This window comes from Budorcas taxicolor, chromosome 1 (assembly GCF_023091745.1).
Source record: "Budorcas taxicolor isolate Tak-1 chromosome 1, Takin1.1, whole genome shotgun sequence".
Lineage (NCBI taxonomy): Eukaryota > Metazoa > Chordata > Mammalia > Artiodactyla > Bovidae > Budorcas > Budorcas taxicolor.
Window position 1 is genome coordinate 216,599,552 of NC_068910.1, and position 18,101 is coordinate 216,617,652.

General features: G+C 51.1%; 1 protein-coding gene across 2 annotated transcripts in view; it reads right to left on the reverse strand.

Moving 5' to 3' along the window:
• Positions 1-17,322, reverse strand: part of COLQ (collagen like tail subunit of asymmetric acetylcholinesterase) — a 63,556-nt gene extending 46,234 nt beyond the window's left edge. For both annotated transcript variants that reach the window (XM_052635474.1, XM_052635465.1), the window contains exon 1: positions 17,215-17,322. In XM_052635474.1, the coding sequence (XP_052491434.1) occupies positions 17,215-17,320 (106 nt within the window). In that variant the 5' untranslated portion in view covers positions 17,321-17,322. The remainder of the gene's footprint in view (positions 1-17,214) is intronic.
• Positions 17,323-18,101: the final 779 nt, after the last annotated feature.

Here is an 18,101-nt window from a genome sequence, read left to right on the forward strand (position 1 = left end):
CTGGTTGGTAAGTGCACACGAGCAGGCAATTTACTAGTCAGCTGCCTCCCTGACTATCCCAACCGCAGAGAGGGCACAGTCACGCACGCATCTACCTTCTCTGTGGAAGAGTTTACTCTTCAAAGTGGGCAAGGGATCTGCAGCTCATTTTGAAATTCACCAAAAAAACAATAAGATGGATAAATAGAGGGCAAGTAAATGATAACAGTCACAGAATCGACGTAGTGGGCATTATTTGTTTGCTAGGACGGCCTTAGCAGAGCACCTGAGTGGCTGAAATAACAGGTAATCACTTTTCACACTGTGGGAATCTAGACAGCCAAGACGAAGGTGTCAGGTTTGGTTTCTCCTGAGGTTTCTCTCTTTGGCTTGTAGACAGCTACCTTGCCCTGTGTCCTCCTGGGGCCTTCTCCCCCTTTTCAAACATCCCTGGTGTCTCTGTGTGTGCCCAGATCTCCTCTTCCTAAAAGGACACCAGTCAGAGTGGACCAGAGCATGCATATGGCCTCGCTCAACCTTAATCACCGGAGAAGGCAATGGCACCCCACTCCAGTACTCTTGCCTGGAAAATCCCATGGATGGAGGAGCCTGGTGGGCTGCAGTCCACGGGGTCGCTGAGAGTTGGACACGACTGAGCGGCTTCCCTTTCACTTTTCACTTTCATGCATTAGAGAAGGAAATGGCAACCCACGCCAGTGTTCTTGCCTGGAGAATCCCAGGGACGGCGGAGCCTGGTGGGCTGCTGTCTATGGGGTCGCACAGACTCAAGCGACTTAGCAGCAGCAGCAGCAGCAGCAACCTTAATCACTCTTCTGAGTCACTCAGAGAATTGAAAAGTAACCTTAATCACTCCAAATACAGTCACATGCTGAGGTAAGGGGGGTTGGGACTCCAACAGATTCATCTTAGGGATGGGCGAGATACAAGTCAGCCCATGGGAGCAGGCATCCTGGTGTTCTCTGGATAGTTCTTTCCACTTTTTTTTTTTTTTTGAATGTTGGGGATTTTCTACAATAAAATTTTTAAAAGACAAGGAGACAACAGAGAACCAAGGACACCTCTACAGGGCTAGGAGCAGAGCGGGCCATCCAATGCCCTCGATGGCAAACATCTGGGCGCTCAGGAGCTGCACGTGGAGCTGGCTAGGAGCCCCGAGTCATTCACCAGGAGAACTTGAGCAAGTAACTGGTCCTCAGGAAGGACATGAGATGACCATCCTCTTCTGCGCCCCACCCGCATAAGGCTGCCCAGCTTCCAAGGACGAAGGAAAGTCACCTCATGGTGGTCACTGTTCTGTCATAAGTCTTACATCAGAAGCCACGTCTGTGGTTGTGCAGAGGTTTGAGGAGACACCCCTATCTCTCTTCCCATCCCCCACAAGGGGACTTCTCTGGATCTTACCTAAAGGGAGGCATCTGCTTTTTCTGAGTTCCAGTTCTAATTTGGCCAAATGGCACGTGGTAAACAGAGAGGAAGGAGGAGGCAACGCTCTCAGGAGGCAAGGGAACATCCAGAAGCCTCCCCAAGGCGGGCTGTGCCTTGGCTCTGAATTCGATTAGAGAGGCCGGGATAGATCAGCAAGTCCTATCCAATCTCCCGCGTTGGCTTGACAGGGAGGCCACGTTTCTAGAGTGATTCAGCAGATCTGGCCACAGGTCACAGGCGAAACCTTCCAGTCACATCGGGCCTGAAGGCTGGGTTGTTTCCAATTTGCACCAGCAACTGGGGCTCAGTGGAAAGACCCTATGTTTCCACCGGCTACGCTTCCATGCCTTCATTCGTCCACGGAGACATTTTAGCTCTATGGACATTTATGATTCAAAATCATGTGGCTCACACAGCCCTTTCCCTAGAACCCCCCTCCCCCTTCCACCGCTTCCAGGAATTGTTACCTGAGGGTCCACAGCAGGTGGGTGGGAGCCCCTGGCTGCCTGCCGTTTACCCACTGGCACAGGGAACGTTTCTACCCTTTGGTCTCGTGAGTCACTGAAATCCCTGGATTCCAGAACGTGGGGGACCTCGGCTTGACCTGCTTGAACTCAGTTGAACGTTAGAGCTTCTCAACTGAACAAGCTGGCAGAAAGAATCTTATAAGCAGCACTATAGTTACGTGCTTCTATCATCCTGGAAATTCCTGAGATCTCAATTCCCTTCTTTAATTTGTTTTTAACAGATATTTTTTAATTAAAGTTTTTTCCTTTTAATGCGCACTATTTTTGAAAGTCTTTATTGAGTTTGTTACATATTGTTTCTGTTTCATGTTTTCTTTTTCTTTTATTGGCCTTAAGGCATGTAGGATCTAGTTCCCTGACCAGGGATCAAACCCTGCCTTGGATGGTGGATTCTTGACCGCTGCACTGCCAAGAAGTCCCTCTAGCAGAGTTTTAAAGACAGAAAAATCCTATCCTGTGCTCCAGGTGAGAGGTTCGCTTTTGTATGCGTATGTGGGATTTTCTTGAATCGTTTAGAATAGGTAATACATTCATGTGATTCAAAATTCAGAAAGTATAAACGGCTGTACTTGAAAACTCTCCTACCCTGTCTCAGTTCCAATTGCTTACTTGCAATTAGTCTCCTGTGTACTTTTCCATGAATATTTTATGCACAGTGAGGAAATAGGTGTAGTGTTTCCCTCTCTTACTCAAAGGGTTACTTGTAATATAATGCTATATTTCTGATACTATCTCAGTTTCTTTTCTTTTTTCGACTTTCTCAGTTTCTTCACAGTATTTCTAATAGTATATTCCATACTACTGGGCCATACAAAATGCATCCACATTCCTTTCTATGGCTTTGGAATAGTCCTTCATTTGGAGGAACCATAGTTTGTTCACCCTGCCCCATACTAGCGTGCATTTGGGTAATTTGCAAACATTTGCGCATACAAATACAAACAATGATACAATGAAATAACCTTCTGGATTTCCCTGGTGGTACAATGGATGAGACTGCCTGCCAATGCAAGCGACATCGGTTTGATCCCTGGTCAGGGAAGATTCCACAGGCCCTGGAGCAGCTAAGCCGTTGTGTCACAATGACTGACCCCAAGCTCTAGAGCTGCAGCTACTGAAGCCGGTGTGCCTCGGGCCTGTCCTCCGCAGCAAGAGAAGCCGTTGCAATGAGAAGCCCGTGCTCTGAACCTAGAGTAGCCTCTGCTTTACGTAAGAGAAAGCCCTCGTGCAACAACGAAGACCCAGCGCAGCCAAAATAAATAAAATAAACCTTCTGCATGCATCTTTGTATCACTGGTATGCATGTCCATTTGATGAATTTCTAGAATAGAATTGCTGAGTCAAAGAGCGTGTGCATTTGTGGTTCTTACACACAATGCCTAATTCACCGCCACAGAGTCCTCGTCAAGCCACATTCCATCCCACAAGCAGAGAATGAGGATATCTGTTTCCACACACGCTCACCAACACACGTGATGTCAGACCTTTGAACGTCATCCATCTGACCAGTGAAAAATGACACTTTGGTGTGATTATAATTAGCATATCTCTTAAACTGAGTGGGGCTGGGGATATGTTCACATGTTTTAGAGCCATATGTGTTTATTCCATTTTTCCATTAGTTTGGTGGCCTTCTGTTATAAATTTTTTGAATATATAAAAAAATAGCACTTTATGATTGGAGAAGGCAATGGCACCCCACTGCAATACTCTTGCCTGGAAAATCCCAGGCACGGGGGAGCCTGGTGCGCTGCTGTCTATGGGGTGGCACAGAGTCAGACACAACTGAAGCAACTTAGCAGCAGCAGCAGCAGCACTTTATGGTATGACTTGCGAATATTTCCTCCAGTTTGTTTTGGTCTTTTGACACTGCTTTTTGAATTGTTTTTCTCATACATAACTCTTTTTAAAATGTAGTATAATTGATTGCAGAAGCCTATTTTATGGCTTCTGGGTCCTCAGTATAGGTCTTCCCCCAAATCTCCCAAGTTTTTGCCTAATAATTTTATGATTTCATATCTTATGTTATCAATCTTAATTCATTTGTGATTTATTCTGGTGTAAGATGTAAGCTTGTTTGCTTGCTTTCCTGGAGACATTTTATCTGTGACCTAATGCAGGAAACAAAACCCTTCCTTACTGAAGGTAGCCCACAGACGTCAGCTGTCACACCACGTGGGAACACGCACGGCTGGCCCAGGACTGGGACCCAGATCAGCTGCGTGCTTCCCTTCACTGCTCTGTTCACTCAAATGCCAGCCTCCTGTGTGCACCCTGGATCCTAGCACGGTGACCCGCTTCACTTCTCATTGGTTATTTCACTTGGGTTACTTTAATGTCACAGACAGACTATGGGCTTCTCGTGTTAGTCTGTCTTGTGAATCTTCTTGTTCAGTATAACAGTTAAGTATACTGTTAATTATACGTGATGCACTGCAGTCGTGTCTGACTCTTTGCAAGCCCATGGACTATACAGTCCAGGGAATTCACCAGGCCAGAATACTGCAGTGGGTAGCCTAGCCCTTCTCCAGTGGATCTTCCCAAACCAGGGATTGAACCCAGGTCTCCCACATAGCAGGCAGATTCTTTACCAACTGAGCCACAAGGGAAGCCTAAGAATACTGGAGTGAGTAGCCTATCCCGTCTCAAGCAGATCTTCCTGACCCAGGAATCGAACCGGGGTCTCCTTTATTGCAGGCAGCTCTACCAACTAGGCTATTAGGGAAGCCCACAAATAGCAGGAGGTACAATAAAAATTGGTCATTTGATTGATGGGAAGTGTATCAAAATCTGTATATCTCGAGTAACAGTCATAACTTAATTTAGAGACAGATGCTATAATAATGATGACAATGATCCGAATCCATTCAAATGGATTTTCTTGTCTCATATAGGAAAAAAACAGTAAGTGGCAGCAGATGGGTATGTGGCCCCCAAACCGAGCATCTTTGGCAAGTCAGCCCACATTTACTGGCATTCCATTTGAAATTTTCATGTTTAATAACTTGTCTCTGATTTCCCCAGAGGTCCCACGCTGGCAGGCCTGGTTGGTGACTTGGCATCGCTGTCCATTTGGAAGGGGGCAAGACCATCATTCCAGATGCTGTGTGGACAGAGGGCCCAGTTCTCCCGACTTAGATGAACTGAATATGGGAAGTGACTTGTCTACCAGCTAGGGACTACATGGGGGTCACACAACTTCCCAAAGTGGGGGGTCCCCTCGAGCCTGCAGTTTCCTGGGGGCCCCTAGAGTGCTCACCCAGTCTAGGGAACTGAGAGCTTTCTTACTCACAGCTCAGGGGGTTGCCTCTAGGTGGACTCTGCCCATCAGCTCAGGACTCGGAAGCTAAGGCCTACCCTCGCTGTGGGCCCGCTGAGGTCATGCCCTCCCATGTTTCTTCCTTTGATGCTCATTGCAACCCTGTGAATTATCCTCTGCTGTGCCCCCTATTTCCAGGTGAGGGAAACTGAGGCTCTGACAGCCAAGGTCCTAGGGAGTTGAGTGTCTGAGCCCAGACCTCCGGTTCCAATAGCCCACACTTTTGTGACGGTCCCTGCTCCACCCAGGGTCTGATGGAGACTGAAGGCTGAGACTGGACTCCAGTGCCAGGAGCAAATCCATCTTGCCACCAAATAAGAGCAGGTGGGAATAGGGCAGAAATGAAGCAACTCAGGAGGAGGCTAGTGGCCTGGATTCCAACTCTCGCTGCCATCTGGAATAATGGTTGCAAACAGTAACTGAGAGCTTAACTATGTTCCCCCTGGAGAAGGAAATGACAATCCACTTCCGCATTCTTGCCTGGAAAATCCCATGGATGGAGGAGCCTGGCAGACTACCGCTGATGGGGCTGCAGAGTCGGACATGACTGAGCGACTTTCACATACATACATACACACACACATAACTGTGTTCCAGGTGCTGTGCAAAGCTCTGTACCTACTACACTGCCATCTGATGAGGCAGGTACTCTTCCCCACCCCCACTTTTCAGTTACTGTTTATTGTGTGTGTGCTACGGGCTGGATACCGTGCTATGCACACTCAGCATACTCGGTCATTGCTTCATTGCGATGGCTCCAAGAGATCCAAGTTCCTTTTCTGTTGTTGCAGCACGCACAGCATGTGGGATGTTGGTTCTCTGACCAGGGATCAAACCCGTGCCCCCTGCAGTAGAAATGTGGAGCCCTACCCACCGAATCTCCAGGGAATTCCCAAGAGAAGGGAAATCAAATAAAGCAGAGATCACAATGATAAAGCAGGAAGAGCATGCTTTGAAAAATGAACAAAATGAAAACTGGCCCCTGGACCACCAGGGAAGTCCCCCAAGTACCTTTTAAACCCCTGCTTTCCTCATGCGAACACCGAGGCTCAGAGATGTTTAGCAGCTTTCCCAAGGTCACAGAGCTGTTCTGAGTGGGTTGAAATGGAAACACAGGTTCCTCCCATTCTGCTCAGTTCCTCTCATCCTTTTTTCGCAGTAGAGCTGTGCTTCTCAATGAAGGGCAAAGGGTGGGGGGAGCTATTTGGCCCCTCTCCCAGGCGACCTTCTGCAACATCTGGAGCCAGTTTTGTTATAACTGAGAAAGGTACTCTTGACTTCTAGAGGGCAGAAGCCAGAGACAGTGCTTGATTAGTTTCCCAAGGCTGCCAAGACAAATGGCCACAAAAAAATGGCTTAAGACAACAGAAATTTGTTGTCTCTAAATTTTGAAAGCTAGAAGTCCAAAATCAAGGTGTTGCCAAGGCCATACACCTTCTGAAGGTTCTAGGGAAGACGCTTTCCTAGCGTTTCATGGCTCCCAGCAATCCTTGGCATTCCCTGCCCTTAGCTTTACCATTCCAGTCTCTTCCTCGTCACATGGCCTTCTTCCCTGGGTCTGGTGTGGCTTCTCCTCTTTGTACAAGGACACCAGTTGTTTGATTCAAGGTCAACCCTAAATCCCAGATGACTTCATCTCAAGATCTGTAACTAATTGCATCTGCAAAGATCTGTGTTTCAAACAGTCACTTTCTGAGGCTCCAGATGGATATGAATGTTCAGGGATGCTTTTCAGCTGCCACACTGTTAAGCACCCTTCAAGGACAACCTCCCACACCACATATTTATTTCAAAATATCACAGCGCTGAGGTTGGGAAATGCTGCTTCAGAGAGAGGCATTTCTTCTCTGGCAAATAAGGAGAATTGTCTCTGCCAATCACAAAAAGGGTCTCAGAGCAGCTTCAAGTCCAGGGACCAGAGGCAGTTACTCTTATTAATCCCATTTTACAGAGGTGGAAACTGAGATGTTCCCAAAACCAAGACCACTAGGCCAAGATCATTTAGCTACTGGGGTCATGAAGCTGTCACTCAAGACCAGAGCTGTCTGTACATGGACCCCAAGGCTTTTCCTGCCAAGAGTGAGCTCTCAGGTGCCAAAGCTCTGAAGAGAAATGTGGGCTGAAACCCCTTCTTGGTGGAGGAGCTAATTCTGTAAATCAGCAAGTGACTTGTGAGCCACCGAGTCAGAGTAAGTCTACGGCAAGAAGGAGCCCTGGAATCGGGTCCATTCTTTTGTTTTGCAGTTGAGGACACTGAGTCTCACGCAGAGCAGATGGCTGGTCCCACAGGACACATGTCCCAGAGGCGGCGGCAGGTCAGAGAGAGAACCTGGGTTCCCCCAGTTCGACCTCAGGGCCCTTGGCATGACGCTGCAGCACCTCTCAGGGGAACCTGAGTGTAAACGGGCTGATGGCTAACTCTCCCCCAGCCGCCACCTTCTAGCTGGGCCTGGACAAGAGAAGCTGAGCTGTTCAGGCCCCAAGCTGGTCGGGCAGGTGACCTGTGCGACAGAGGAGGTGAGGGCTAGGCAGTCAACTCCCATAATTAAAAAAAGGAAGGGAAACCCGTTACTCAGATGCTCTGAGGAAAGCGCCTCCAGGACCTACGTCTTCCCTACGGCCTCCGGAGCTCCTGTCACAGGCGGAGGGAGGCGTGGGGGAGCGCCACCCAGGCCCACGGCCTTCCCTCAGGCCCCGCTCAGCTCTCAGGAGTGTTGTCTTCCCCCGGAACCGCCCCCACGACACACACACACATCCGGCGTATTAAACTCGACCGCCGAGAACCTGGTTCCCGGACGACCACAGAGAATCTGGAGGCCTTTTGGTGGTGGGGTCGCCCTGTATATTCCACCCCAACACAGAGGATCTCGGAAAACCAGCCAGTTCTGTTTGGGTACAGAAGGCAGCCTGGTTTCAACTGTCAACAGTAAGGACGCGCCCACAGGCCCCTCACAGAGGAGACGAGTTCAGCCCAGAGTCACAGTGAGGTAAGAAAGCCCCAGTCTGGCAGGTAGGCCTCTCCAGGTAGGACGGCCATCATCGCCACATCCCCTACCCTCTCGGTTGGCCGAGACCCCCATGCCAGATCTGAGACCCCGAACGTCCTTCCTGGAGCATGTAGCCCCAGACAGAACTACCAGCTGCAGCAGGAAAGCTCCAGGGCTTTTTCCAGGCTCCTCAGAAAGACACCAAGAAGGCCAGGCGAGCGGCAGCAGGATGCCTGGGGAGGCCCAGAAGGGGAAGAGCCTGTCCCAGTCCCATTCACAGTCCCTTCTTTTCTTTCCTCTCTGTTTTCAGATCTGGTTCCTGGTGCAAACCCCCCAGCAGCCACCAGCCCCCCCGACCCCACAACCTTCAGCTGTCTCACCTCCCAGCACACGCCTCCCACTTGTGCGTGTGCTAGTTGCCCTGGAGACCTAAGTGCGGGCTTGAATGGAGCCTAACACACCCAGCGGGGAGATGGAATAGGGCCAGGTGTATTTTTAAAGCTGGTCATCACGAGAAGAGCCTCCTTCCCTGGTCACTGGGTCCCTGCTTTAGGGACTGGTTCACAAATGCAAAACGGCTAATGAGCCTCTTGCTGGGCTTTAACCTACTGGATAGTTTAAGCAGAAAGTTATCGTCTCCATTGTATTTCGGACTTGTGTCTTTTGACACAGTCATCTCCTGGCGAGTGTAGACACTGTGAGATTCTGGAAATAATGAGAGAAAGACTGACACATCACACACCAGGCGCTTCTTAAAGCTCTTTCTGTTCGTAATTAGCCCACTTAGTCTTCACAGCTGCTTTGTGAGTGAAATCCTACTCTGAGCCCCATTTTACAGTTAGGGACACTGAGGCACATAGAGGGTGATTGGTCTGCCCAACACCATGAAGCTAAGGGAGGCACAAGATTTGAACCTAAGCAGCATGACACCAGATGCCCCACTCCTAATCGATGGGCCCTTCTGCCTCTGCAACATTGTGCCCAGACAGTCCTGATTTGGAAATCTGGCCCTGGCCCTGTGCAACCTCAGGGAAGCGTCTGCACCTCTCTGAGTGGTAGTTCCCCTTTTGGTAATACAGGTTACTAATGTCTTGTGAACTTGTCATCAGAAGTCAGGTATGTAAAGAGTCTAGCAGATAAGTAGTGCTCTATGCAAGGTAGCTTTATTGGTGTTGTGGGGCTCCCTTGGCTGGACCCCAGCGCTGGTATCGCAGCAGTGGGTGCTGAGCCATAACTGCTGCTGTCCAGAGGGGTGGCGGGCAGGCAGCTGCACGAGGGCCAGCAGGACCATGGCTGCTGTGTTAACGAGTCCACTGCCATAGCCCTCGGCAATCACCAGGCCTGAGGGCTTCCAGCTCCTGCCACAAGCCCCTGGACCTATGCCGGAGGGCTTCTCCAGCCGTGGATGTCACCTGCGAAGCACGTCCCCAGGAGCTGGTGGGTGAGCATCCAGTCCCCTGTCTCCCTGAGGTCCCAGGAGGTCTGAGCCCTGGCTGCCCCCAGCCGGAGTCTGCTCATGACCTCCCCCAGCATCGACTGCCTTCCCTTCCCTGCCTGGATTCCCAGTGCCCTGCTGGGATCACCCCCTCCCCCAAAACATACCCCTTGCATCCAGATCCTTGTCTCAGGGTCAGCTCTAGAAGGGAAAGTGAAGTCGCTCAAGTCATGTCTGACTCTTTGCGACCCCATGGACTGTAGCCTGCCAGGCTTCTCCGTCCATGAAATTTTCCAGGCAAGAGTACTGGCGTGGGTTGCCATTTCCTTCTCCAGGGTATCTTCCCGACCCAGGGATTGAACCCAGGTCTGCACTGCAGGCAGACACTTTGGATCCCTTGAGAGGGATCCAAATGACGATAGTATCCACATGCCTCTGATCCTGATGTCCTTAAAGAAAGTCCTCAGAAGACCCTTTACCCAGTGGAAAAGGAAATTGTGGGAGAAAAAACGATTACTGGCCCCCAAAGAGGTCCAGACTCTAATTCCCAGAACCTGTGAAGTTTACCTTATATGACAAAAGGAACTTTGCAGGTGGGGTTAAACTAGGAAATGTAGGAGAGGGAGATAACCTGAGCGGGCCATAGATGTAATCACAAGTGTCCTGATAAGAGAGAGGTCGAGGAAGAGCGGCACAGAGGAGGGAGGCCGTGTGACCTGGGAGTGGCCATAGGAAACGAATGCAGGAACTCAGAGGCAAACGGGCAGTGGTCCTCAAAGCACGGCCCAGGGGCCAGCAGGATTAGCAGCACCTGGCATCTGCAAACCCCCAGGCCCCACTGCAAAAAGTCCGGGGTGGGCCCAGCAGCCTGGCTTAACAAACCTTCCCAGTGACTCTGGCGCTGGCTGTAATGGTTAACCATGGCCAGACATTAGCATCACCTGGGGATCACTCACCACTCACTCTCCATGCCCGATCTTATACATCTCATACCCCAGAGAGTCTGATGCAATTGATCTGTTTGGCCAGGACACTGGGTACCTGTAATACATCCCAGGGGAGTCTCATGTCTCTCTGAGGAGAACCAGTGCTGCAGTCTGAGAACCACTGATCTCGGACGTTAAGTTTCAGACTGAGCTTTGCAGAGTTGGGACTTCTGGGAAAATTCCAAGACGGATAAAGAAGGAACAAGCAAAGTTCAAAACAGCGGGATGGGGCCAGACAGGGGTCGGTGAGGAGGAAGTCAGCCCAGTTGTGAGATGGGAGCATGTGGTGGGGACTCAAGAGCTGACAGTTGTTTTGGTATCAGGATGTGGGTCAGGATGGCCAGGATGCCCTGGTTTCCAAGAGGTGTTTTGGTTTTTAAGAAACATCAGAAATACAGTTTTAGGGGCCTCCGGAGTCGGTGATGGACAGGGAAGCCTGGGGTGCTGCAGTCCAAGAGTCGGACACGACTGAGTGACTGAACTGAACAGGTGGCTTCAGCGGTAAAGAATCTCCTGCCTGTCAGTGCAGGAGACATGGGTTCGATCCCTGATCCGGGAAGATGCCACACGCCATGGAGCAGCTAAGCCTGTGTGCCACCACTATGGAGCCCGCGTGCTGCAACCGCTGAAGCTCTCGCGCCCTAGAGCCTGTGCTCAGCAACCAGAGAAGCCACCGCGATGAAAAACCCTCGCACCAAACTGGAGAGAAGCCCCTTCTCTCCACAACCAGAGGAAAGCCCGCATGCAGCAATGAAGACCCAGCACAGCCAAGAGTAAAATTACTTTTAAAAAAGAAATAATTTTAAAAAATTGTTAAATAACTTGATTTTTAAATGTTAGCGAACAAGGCAACTAAAAATTTTTTTATCTCTTTTTTTTTTTATTGGTACTGCAACACAAAGGCTGGGTACAGCGCCACATGAAGACTGGATGTGGTCCTTGGGCAGCTGGTTTGCTGCAGCGGTCTTTCATTCACCCCCTTGGGCCCAGGAGACTAGTCTTCTCAGGATGACAGCAGGAACTCCACGGGCAGAAAGTATTTTTCTGCTCACTGCTGCATCCCAGCTCCAGGTACGAGTTGGGGCTTATTTAGTATTTATTGAATGAATACATTTAAATTTTTGTCTTGTAGCAATCCTGTGAGATTATTGTACCCACTTTACAGATGAGGAAAACGGGGCTCACCACAATTATTATGTGAACATCCAACAATCACACAGGATTCAAACTCAAGACCCCCTCAGGAGGGACAACTGTGAGGAGCAAATCCACTGCAGCTGTGAGAAAGTCGGGCAAAAGAAGGGTCTGGGGCGCTTGGTACCAGTTATGAGAGCAACGAGAGCAAGCAGCAGTTACCATGTGAACCGCATTTCAGGAAGACCGGTCACCTGCCCACATCGTGACGCATGGACGTCACAGGGATTTCTGTTCCTCCTGGAGCTGCTTTTGTATGGTTGTGGGTCTGAGGGGACTTCCCAGGTGGTGCTATTGGTAAAGGACCCGCCTGCCAGTGCAGGAGATGCAGGAGACCTGGGTTCCATCCCTGGGTCGGGAAGATTCTCCTGGAGAAGGGAATGGCAACCCACTCAGATATTCCTGCCTGGAGAATCCCACGGACAGAGGAGCCTGGTGGGCTACAGTCCATGGGGTCACAAAGAGCTGGACGGGACTGAAGTGACTTCGTGCATGCATGTGCGTGGGTCTGTGGAAAGCAGGCTTGGGTAGGGTGAATGACAGTGTCAGGCTTGACCCAGCTAACCTGGAGAGGAAGTCGTCATCTTTCACTCCCACTTCTCTCTGAGCTGAGAGGCATCTACTGCTTCATTAGGAGGCTTAGGGTGGGGCGAAGTGGGCAAGCTGGGACCCCTGGAAGGCCCTCTAATTTAAGAGCCCTCTCTGATTATATTATCCAGAGGAAATATGGGGAGCTAAATCGGAGGAGATGGCTGGGAAGTACATTACAGAACATTAAACAACAGTCGACCAGCTTCAGACACAAATAAATGGCCCATAATCTACTGCCAAGAACACAATCGGTCCCGAGCGGTGGCCTGGCTGGCTTCCAGGCAGGGGAGTGCAGGGCTGGACACCAGTCCTATAGGCTACGAACGCCTGCCCTGGTCCTGTCCCAGCACCCACAGGAGAAGACTGAGGCAGCCAGACATACCTCACGAGTGTCCCCGTGGCCTCACTTTTCAGTATTGGATGTGGGCCTTCTCTCCATCTTGTCCTGAACCCTGGACCCAAGCATCACCTGGTGAGCTCCTGCCTGCCTGGGAAATCCTGTGATGCAGAAGGGAAGCCACGCGTGTCTCTGGGCAGAGCCGCCTGGTTCACACCCTGGAGAGAATGTCTGTGAAATGCTGGTGCTCTGACTCCAGAAAGCCTCGTCCCCCACATGCCCTGGTTGATGCCCACCTGACCAAAGCACACTTTGGCTTAGAGCTTTAACTCCTCTTATAGAACAAATGGGCTTCCCAGAGGATGCTAGTGATAAAGAACCCTCCTGCCAATGCAGAAGATATAAGAGACACGAGTTTGATCCCTGAGTCAGGGAAATCCCCTGGAGGAGGGCATGGCAACCCACTCCAGTGTTCTTGCCTGGAGAATCCCATGGACAGAGAAGCCAGGTGGGCTACAGTCCATAGGTCAAAAAGAGATGGACGTGACTGTAGTGACTTAGTATACACACACACAAATGACAGAGATACCTCTGAAGAAAGATAAACCCGTTCCCTGGCAAGTCATTCACACTTTAGTATGAATTCATCATGTCAATCTTTTGCTAAATGCACTGACATCCTGAGGAGAAGATGGGAAAGTATGGAGAACACAGACCTGGAACTGGATTTTTGGAGGCTGGGGTATAGATAGGACTTTAAAAGCTAGTATCGCTGTTTATCCCTGGCCATAGCAGATTTGGTCTATGTTGGTAAGAGCCCTGGGATTAGAGTCAGTGGGTAGGTTCCAGTCTCCAGCTCTCCCAACACCAGCTGTGCCATCTTGGGTGGTCACTTAACCTCTCTGAGCCTTCATTGCTCCTGCTGAAAAGCAGAAATGAGACCACACCCATCCCAGGGGCTGCGAAAGTTTCAGAGATTGAAGTGTGCGACAGGCCTGTCCTATAAATATCACCATCCTTGAGTCTGTGCCACCACATTCTAGAAACTCTAAAATGATGGCGCCACGTCTGTGGATGGACCCTTGAGCTGAGTGAGTGCACAGACCACCGTGATTCCAGCTGGGCCCACCAGACCCAAGCCAGATCAGCTGACCCTTAGCTGACCCACAAACACATGAGCTTCAACAATAAACAACTGTTGCTCAGCCACTGAGTGTTATGGTGGTTTATCACCCAGCAAGGATTGAAATAATACACCAAAAGTTAGGGCTTCTGACACTTTCTATTTTAGGGCTATGTTCAATGGAAATTAATATACCTGACATGTCTCTGCCTTCTTAAGCAAAATAAAAGTGAACACAATTTTCACAATCTTCACTGGGTCATTCACGTTCATCACAGTGGCAACCAGTAAACGAGCTGCAAGTCGATGGTGCCTTTGCAGACAACATGCAGAACAGAGGCTCTAGAAATAATTCCAACCTGCTATCCTTTCTGATCCCTTGGTTCTTTACCCTTTCTCTAGTGATCAGTTGTGTCAGCTGTCTCTGTTGTTTGTGTTGTCACTGTGTCTGTTTAAAGTAGCAGCCCCTGTTAGACCCTAGTCTATGGTGCTCAGCTAACTCACCACCCCCAAGAAGCCTGCTCTCCCAGCCTGCGGGGATGACGCCCTTCTAAGCGCTCCCAGGCTTGCAGTGGGGGCCTGAGCTCGTTTCCGGGTATCCACCGTGGGTGCTGCAATACTGGAACTGCTATCATTGGTTGCAGCCTCTTGGATGCCGTTTGCTCCCTTCCTGGGCCTCTTGGGGACCCGGCAATGGGGCTGCCAGGCCCTGACTATCTGCTTCAGAGCACCGGGCTGTGTCTGGGGGTGCTGGAGGCCAGTCTTTCCTGAAGAGCGTGAAGGAAAGGACCAGGCTTCCTCCATCTCGGCCCACCTCTCCCCGGTCCAGCTTGTCTCGTGCCCCGCGTGGCACTGAGCACAGGGCCTGGCACACAGCAGGCACCCTCTGAGCTATGGCGGGTGGAGTGAAAGGGCTTCCTGGTGGCACTTCTCACTGTGTGCACAGGGCCGGGCTTCTTCAGAAGAGTGAGCTTCTGGATACAGACTGTTTCACATCAGATTGCTGGAAAATTGTTTTCAAAAAGTTAAAGTTCTCCTGTGTTTAAGGAACAAGTTCCCATTTCTGAACTGTGCTATCTGGTGACCTGACAACAGGGACAAGGCAGAGGGACTCCATGGGAGGAAGAAGATGTTTTTTTTGCTCCTTTGAGCTGACACCTCAGTGACTTCCCCTAGAGCAACCCCCATTATTTTACTAAATGTCCAAAGACCACTAGAAGATCTGGATTTAGCAGCTCACAACGTAGGGTCTCTGGACAGGTGGGCTAACCCTTCTTGGTTCCCAGTTCTTCACTCAACCAGGGGCTGACCTCCACAACTGCATCGGGAGCTCCCTTGCCCTGGCTTCCAGTTGGGTTTGGCCCAGGGGAGGCATTGCCAGTAGGTGGTTGGGTTGGAGAAGTGGGTTGGAGTGGTCTGGGCATGCTATCTGCTTTGGGTCAGTCCCAACTCTCCTGGGATCCAGTTCCCGCTTCTCCCTCAAGCACAGGGTGAGAAAGGCTCCTAGGGCTGCTAATTTCTCAGCCTCCCTTCTGGGCTGCCTTACGCCCACCCACACCTCTGAATATGGTCCCTTCATTCAAGCCTCCGTTCCTTTCTCTTCCACCGTTACCCTGAACTGAACAGTCTATACCAGGTCTCACCTAAGAGACATCTAAGCCGTGCTGAGCCTCTCTTGAGGGCCAGGAGTTCAGAAAAAACCCAAGGTTCTCTTCTCTCCAGCTTTCAGAACTTGTTAGCCACTTTGGCTGCCTCGAAATTAAGTCGTGCGAAAGGAAGGCAGACTCCAGCCTGCAGATGAGAAGAGTTTTCACTCCCTCACTGACTCCTCCAGTCACCAAATATGTATTGGACACCTCCCCGCTATTTTCCTGGGGAACTGGGAATAGTGGCCAAGACTGCATAGTGCCTGCCCACCTGGTACTCACAGTCTAATGCCAACCACCTCCCAGAAGCCAGAGAGCCCCCCACACACATCCCAGATCAGGGCTGGAACTGAGTTTCCTCGAATCCCGAGACTTCAGCCGATTCTCAAAGGAGTCAAGCTAGGTTGAGAACCACCAAACAGACCGAAGGGCCATCGCACCTCGCTCCTGGACTGGGGAGTAAAGACCTTCTCACTCCTAGACGCCTGGCGCTTTCCACTTGAATGGGGGGAGAGGCTGAAGGCACACACCTGTGGCAGCCTGGCCATCTGCCGTTTCCTGTCCCCCAACATTCTCCACCAGCTCCCGTCCCCTCCTTTAGCTCCCCTGCGTGTTTATAATTCACCCCACACCCTTCTCTGAGCTCTTCCCTAGGGGCCCACAAACGTTGGCAGCTCAGTATGTCAGCGGAGCGTTGTTATGAATGGACGGGGCTGGGCACTGGGAGGGAGCCATGTCCTGCCTCCGGGAGGCCTGCATCCAGCAAAGCGAGGGACAGGGCGATTCCTGCCCCAGCTCGGGCATGTCTGAGACTCGTGTTGGAGGGCTTGACAGAAACAGCTTTCTCTGCGAAGGGTCAAGGGTGACTGAGGTGAGCTGAGGGAGTCAGTGAGGGTCCAGGCTGCCAAGCCTGGGGTCTGTCTGCACGGCGCCCCCCGCCCCCCCAAGCCCTCAGGAAACATCTGAGTTTCCTCAGAAAGGTTGACACAGGCCAGCCAGTAACCCAATACTTCCCCTGTCCAGGGTTGGGCAGGACAAGGGCACTAGCCTGGAGCCCTCTGGAGAGGTTGCCAGGCTGGGGGCTCAGAGAGCCCCCTTGACCACCCAGCACTTCAGGTGTCCACTCTGCGGCCCCGTCCCCCTCTCCCCGAGAAGCCCCCTTCAGGGAGACAGTTCGACAGGAAAGGAGACAGCGCTGGAGAGACAGGAGACCTGGTCCCAAGGCTGCAGGGGCCCCGAGACCCCCAAGAGAATCAGCGGGATGCCCCTCACGGCAGGCCAGCCTGCAGGGCAGCGGGCCCCTGTGGGCCGAGTGCCCCCTGCCCCAGGGACAGGGTCAGGGGTGCATTGATGGCTACGTCTGAACTCACTTCCCTCACTTGCATGCTCCCCACAATTCCTGACCCAAACGCCATCCTGCGGGAAGTGAAGCAGTCTGTCCAGGGGTCCCGGGCTCTGAGCAGCTGCTGGGGACAGGCACAGAAGGGGCGTCCCACAAGGACAGCCAGCCGCGACCCCAGGCCACTCCCAGCCAGCCCCCCTCCAGCCCGAGGCGCTGCGGCCAGGCCTCCGCCAGGGACAACCCAGGGACGACGGAGGGAGACGGGACAGAGGGGAGACAGGGCAGTCGTGGTCCCGCTTTACCTGCTGAAATCGGGAGCACGCCGGTGAGGAAAGTGGGCTGAGACACGGTGAAGCAGAAGAAAAGCTGAAGATAAATTCCCAGAGTCACTGGATGCAGGACAAGCATGCTGGCTGCGGTCTGGAAAGTGTCAAGTTCTCAAGGCAGGGCTGCAGGCAGCCTGGCTTATCTCTGCTTTGTCTTCCTCTCGTGGTTGGCCTCTCTCTCTGCCTCTCTCTCTCTCTCCCCACCGTCTCCCTCCCCTCTCTCCTTTCCCCATGCCTTTACCAAGAAAGAATGCCAACCATTTCCCACTAAACCTCCTCCGTACTACACAGGGTTATATTTATCTTAACCCGGGATCAAATGCCCATGTTAAAATTAAGATATCTGAATTTTCTTTTCTGCGGACTATGGAGAGATGCCACTGAAGAAGTGACTTAAAAAAAAGGTGGGGGCAGTGAAATCTCAAATCTCCCCTAGAAGTGGTCCTCAAGGGCAGACAGACTTCTTGATTGATCATCCGTTAGCACCTGCCCCTCCCAAGCAAGGTGCTCTGCAGATCCCAGAGCCAACTCAAGACTCTCAGGATTCAAACTGAATTCCATGGAGACCAAGCCTTCTGCTGTCAGCCTGTGACACTTTGACTCACTGGGGGACAAATGTTATGTTGACCCTGGATTTTTTTCTTTAATCATCCAATAAAAAGTTGGGGGGGGGGGGCGGTGGTAGTGGTGAATTTATATTTTCCAAAACAGCTTTCTTTCTCCATTAAAAAGTTCTCATTTTCTCTCTACTATTTCTAACCTTTTTTTTAAAAAAAGAATTTGTAACCTTTTATCTATGCAAAGCAATGGGTGAAAAATGAAATCAGTGGATTATAAAGCAAATGATTATTGATCATACTGCA